General features: G+C 37.8%; 1 protein-coding gene across 1 annotated transcript in view; it reads right to left on the minus strand.

The window, feature by feature from the left end:
* The window catches only part of LOC101847691 (neurofilament heavy polypeptide), a gene marked incomplete in the record, with an annotated part of 5,726 nt that extends 3,170 nt beyond the window's left edge, over positions 1-2,556 (minus strand). The window contains 1 exon segment of the mRNA XM_005109590.2: positions 2,319-2,556. Within this exon segment, the coding sequence (XP_005109647.2) occupies positions 2,319-2,388 (70 nt within the window).
* Between the last annotated feature and the right edge of the window lie 3,086 nt (positions 2,557-5,642).

A 5,642-nucleotide genomic window follows, 5' to 3' on the forward strand; every position in this document is an offset into this window, starting at 1 on the left:
AAAAGTAAACTTTAGCAGTCCATTTAAAATACTTTCTTATTTTTTTGTAAGTGGTTTACCGCGCCCACAATTGCATAAGGTCACATAATTCTGTCCGCGTGGTTTTATGCACCCCGCATAATTTAGCAAAATTTGATCATTTTTTTGCATAATTTCTGATTATTTTCCTTTATCACTCTTTGTTAAAATTAACTGAATCGCACAATTTCACATTTTTGGACTCAGTTTGCACAATTTCTGAATTTTTCTTGAATAAAAAGACGGAGACAGATAATTTGCGCGCGGGACACATTAAACATTTTCAGTTGGTAGGGAATTTTGAATTTTGCTTGTAAAGCGGCCGAAGCCTACGCTTATCGATTTTGGACAACCAGTGGATCTTTAATGAGCGCAACTTGCACACAGGACCTCCGAGATTTTTCGCCCTTATCCGAGAAGGCTAGGTGTTATATTTTACCCACCATAAGGTCGGGGGTGTGGCTGAAAGACAGCAGTAAGAAGGAGCTAAGGAGTACCAGTAGAAAGGCTCCAGAAAGAGTCCGGAGCCCCGAGGAGGGGGGCAAAGGATCCGAGGGGATGGGGACATAAAGTGAAGACGAAAACAGCCGGAAAGGAGGTGAAAGGAGATAATTTTAGAGCAGAAAATGTATTTTACTTCGCTGTTCATATTTGAACAGAGTAACCTCTCGACCACAAGAGCCCCCACTAAAACTCTACTTGACAAACTACGAACATTTAGGGTCACCATGACCTGAAGGGCCACTTTCGGGTCACCGTAAAGTTTTGCGAGAGAGACGCTTTGAACTTATCGTCATCATCTGGGGTGATGTATCCCAATAAGACTGAGTTGACTAGACATGTAAAATTGAAGGGTCTAAATTCTGTCGATCGGGGTGCATTTTAGTTTAGTTTTAGTAAGAGTTTTACGGCGCTCGCAACTGCATAAGGTCATATGAGCATGCGAAAAAAAAGGTTGTTTCTATTCGCAACAGTTCACTGCACAGCCCGATTCTGGTTAACACCTCTACTACAATGCTAAAATACTAAAAACTTGGTGTAAATAAATTCTTAATTCAAATTATTTTTTAAATATCATGTACAAATATAAATCATGTAAATCACAATTTTCCATAAAGGCCCCTTTATAAAATCAAGGATTCTGTTGGGATCAACGAGGGAAAACAGATCTTGTAATATTTTTGTATGTAAAATATTTCCTTCGGGTTTCTCTGAAGTCTAGACATTCTGTTAAAATGTGTCTAATGGTAAAATCTGTGTCGCATCCGACACAGACCGGCTTCTCATCTCCCTGAAGGGGATATTTATGTGTCAGGGACGTGTGTCTGATGCGTAATTGAGTAAAAATGACCCTATCTCTTCTGGAGAGGCCCGATTGGGGTGTATCATCATCATCATCATCATCATCATCATCATCATCATCATCATCATCATCATCAACAACAACAACAACAACAACAACAACAACAACAACAACAACAATATACATCGCTATCACCATAACAACAATATGATCCACAACAATAACAACAGCAACTAAACCATAACTCAACAATAAGAACGGGGGTGGGGGTGGGGGTCGTGGTTTAGAGGTTAAGGTGTTTGCCTCTCATTCCGTAGACCCTGGGTTCGAAACGTGACAACGATGGAATATTTTCTTCTCTTAAAAGTGTCTCCTTTCACCTCCCTGCTCCCTTACGGCAGTCTAACCATGTTCTGTCGACACCTTTCGTCTCCAATTTTTGCCCCCACCACCCTCCCCCCTTTGCCTCCTCCTCTAGGTTTCTGACTCTTTCTGCAGCCTTTCTACTGTTACTCCGTGTCTCCTTCTTGCTGCTGTCTGTCAGCCATGCCACTGATCTTAGGGCAAGTAAGATCTAACACCTAGCCTTCTCGGAAAAGGGTGAAAAATCTCGGAGGTCCCGTGTGCTAATTCCGCCTATTAAAGATCCCATGGTGGTCGAAAATCGTTAAGAGTAGGCTTCGGCCGACACCCGGGCAAAATTCAAAATTAATTCCTACCAAACTGAAAATGTTTTATGTGTCCTGAGCGCTCCTGAGGCCTTTGGCAGTTGCGAGCGCCAGAAACAACAAAAGAAGCACCCCCCCAACAACTTAACAACAACAACAAAAACAACAAAAGCCACAGCCCAGCAACAACAGCAACTACTACTACAACTACAACTACTATTACTACTACTACTACTACAACTACTACTACTACTACTACAACTACTACTACTACTACTACTACTACTACTACTACTACTACTACTACTACTACAGCGACCCCTACTTACCGATTTGGTCCAGGTATTCCTTAAAGCAATCCACATAGATAAGTTTCCAGATGCCCCTGCAGTTTGCCATATTCACAAAACTTTCCAAATCACAATAAAACTTTCTCCCTGGTGTTTACTTCGTCACTTTCAGGTAGCTGGACAAGACACACTTTGTGAAAAGATATTACAATTCGTGTTTCTGTCGACTAGTTACGTAATCCGTGGATTCACACACATAGATATAAATATCAGTGAAAAGGAGGCGGTGCTCTATGGGGTGTTTGGGATAGCAGAAGCGGATATAGAATCTAGTAGGATCTATAGTATCTATAGCAAGATCTAGTATGAACAAATTTTGCCGAAGCGACGAGTTTCTAATTTTGACAAAATTGCGGAGGAAGATTGTTCAATCTTGAAAAACAAACAAACAAACAAACAAACAAAGTAATAAATAAACAAACAAACAGACAAACAATGAAACAAGCATTGAATAAATGCATCAGCTTGGGTTCAGGCCTGATAGGTAGGGTCTAAGCAGCCACCTATAATAAATAATAATAATATATAACATTTATATAGCGCATTTCCAAAAAAAGTAGCTCAATGCGCTTTACATTGGAATACCCATTTTCAAAACCTTTCTTACTACTTCCTTTCTTCTCATGCAATATATATTTATTCACGCACATACACACACACACACACGCACACACACACACACACACACACACACACACACACACATACACACACACACACACACACACACACACACACACACACACACACACACACACACGGACTGTTTTCATTCAGATGTAGGCACTGAACAACTTTTTTTTAAAAATAACATTAAAAGCTTATGAAGGATAGGCCTGTAGGAACAGAAAATGCTTAAGATGTCTTTTGAAATTGAAGCTATCAAGTGTTCTTGTTTAACTTAGTTACCTGGGTATTTTGTTCCACATAAAAGGACCAAGATTTGAGAAAGATCTCTCTCTATATGATTTGTATGATTTTACTGGTGTCACAAGTAGGGTGTTATCGTTTGAACATAGGTTTCTCCCTGGCTAATATATACTGATAAGTTCTTGTAGATAAAAAGGAGCAGTTTTATTTGCACATTAAAATTTGAAACACAGATTTTAAATATTATTCTTTCTTTTACATGGAGCCAATGCAGTTCTTTTAATAGTGGAGTGACATGGTCTCGTTTTTTAGATCTTGTTATCAGTCTAGCGGCACTGTTTTGAATGACTTGTAAACGATTAAAACATTCGTTGTACAGAACTGCTAGGAGTGAGTTACAGTAGTCTAATCTAGATAGGATAAGAGATGTTACCGATGTTTTTGTGGTTTCTTCGTTTAAGTAGTTTCGAACTTGGCTTTTCCTTTTCAGCTGAAAAAAAGGGATTTGGACAGAGATCCTACAAAAGAACCCATTGATAAGTGGTGGTCAATATATACACCGAGGTTCTTGACAACTTTTTTACTAGATGTCATATGCCCATATAAATCAATGTTGACACTTTTCAGATCTTTATTTAATCGTCGATTATTTATAAGAATGATGTCTGTCTTTTCTTCGTTTAGATTCAATTTCTTTACTGTCATCCACTATTTAATTTCATAAAAACATTGTTAAGTGATAGAAATCATGTTTGGCAGATCTTGATTGGTGCCATTAACATACATTTGGGAATCATCGGCATAAAAATGATACTCCAATCCATGATTTTGTAAAATGCTTGCTAAGGGCTGTGTATATAGCGTAAAGAGCACTGGTCCAAGAACGGACCCCTGTGGAACTCCATAATCGAGCCTGACCTGCTTTGAAAAGCTGTTTTCAATTTGCACTGATTGAACTCTTTCTAGTAAATATGACTTAAACCATGAAAACACAGTACCTGAAAAGCCAGATGAGCGCTCAAGCCTTGTGAGTAAAATAGAATGGTCAATCTAAGTTGTACGGTGTAAGATAATTATTTACAATCGTTTTAACGGTCATTATAGAGTTTGTATGTCTTTAGACGCTGAGAAAAACAGCATCAGCATAATAATAAAATTGGGATTTTTCAGGGATTCGTCACGACGCAGATGTTTCTAATCTGAGCAGATTGCTTTCTCCATCAGTGTCAAGGAAAGGTGTCGCTGTTATAGATATTTCTTGTCGTTGTTACAGGTTTTTCTTATCAACTCAAAACCAATACAAAAGATTGATAGCAGCTAGTGTTGTTTCACCAATCACGGATCACCACTCTTTTTTATTCTTGGATACTCTGATAAAAACTCATATCATCCTTGTTTGTAGGTATTTTTTATTTTACTTTATTTTATTTTATTTTATTTTATTTTATTATCTCTCTTTTGTAACTTCTTAATCTTAAGTAATTAATTAATTAATTAATTAATTAATATCTATTTATCTGTGTTTATTGTGTTTTGTTGTTGTTCTTTTTGGTTACTAATCTGTTCTGAGATATACCAACATTGTTTAATCAATGTGTAATAGTTGTGTAATAATCATTTACTAAATCACTAAACTGCTAATGCAATCATAAGATGGTATCATTAACCTGCCTGTTACTAGCGTTGCCTGTACGTCTGCACTGTGGTACGTAGGTGTACTTGGCTTATCGTATTCAATTCTTATCTAATACATTTTTTTATAAGAAATTATCTATGCTCCCTTTGTCTGAGTAACACTTAGTAGACTGTTTGTTAATTATCATTATCTTCATAAAAAATCTTTCTGCTATTATTTATTTATTTTAAAAAATTATTTATTCATTTGTTTATTCATTTATTTATTCGTTTATTCGCTTATTCGTTTATTTATCTATTTGTTGTTGTTGGGGGGGGGGGGGGTGAGGGGGGTTGTCTAGCCCTAAATAGATCAATTAGGAGCCTAAGGTGTTAAGAAAATTACAGCTTGTTGCGCAGCGTAGAATTATTCTTAATCACCAGCAAGGGAGATACAGAGGTTGTGATGTAATCTTCTAGTGTTGTTCCAGGTCCGTATTGTAACGAGTGTTGTAGATAACGGTACTCGAGACTGATTCGTCGTCTCTACAGTACAGAGTCTTTGATCGTGACTTAGATTAGATCTGATCGTCTCTTGATAGTGTGAACAGAGTCACGCCTCTTGTTTGCCATTTTAGGTTCTTGTGAAATTAACACTTGGTAGGCGTATGGTTAGGGTTCAAAGACTCCTTTCGACACTGTTATGTTTGTTGTAGGCCTATCTTTTGTATATATGTGTATGCAGTGGCGGCTCGTGCATGGTCTGTGAAACTGACCGGCTATCATTCACATTGATCTCCTTCCTCCACCGCCACCCTA

This window comes from Aplysia californica, unplaced genomic scaffold (genome assembly GCF_000002075.1).
Source record: "Aplysia californica isolate F4 #8 unplaced genomic scaffold, AplCal3.0 scaffold00794, whole genome shotgun sequence".
Classification (NCBI taxonomy): domain Eukaryota; kingdom Metazoa; phylum Mollusca; class Gastropoda; order Aplysiida; family Aplysiidae; genus Aplysia; species Aplysia californica.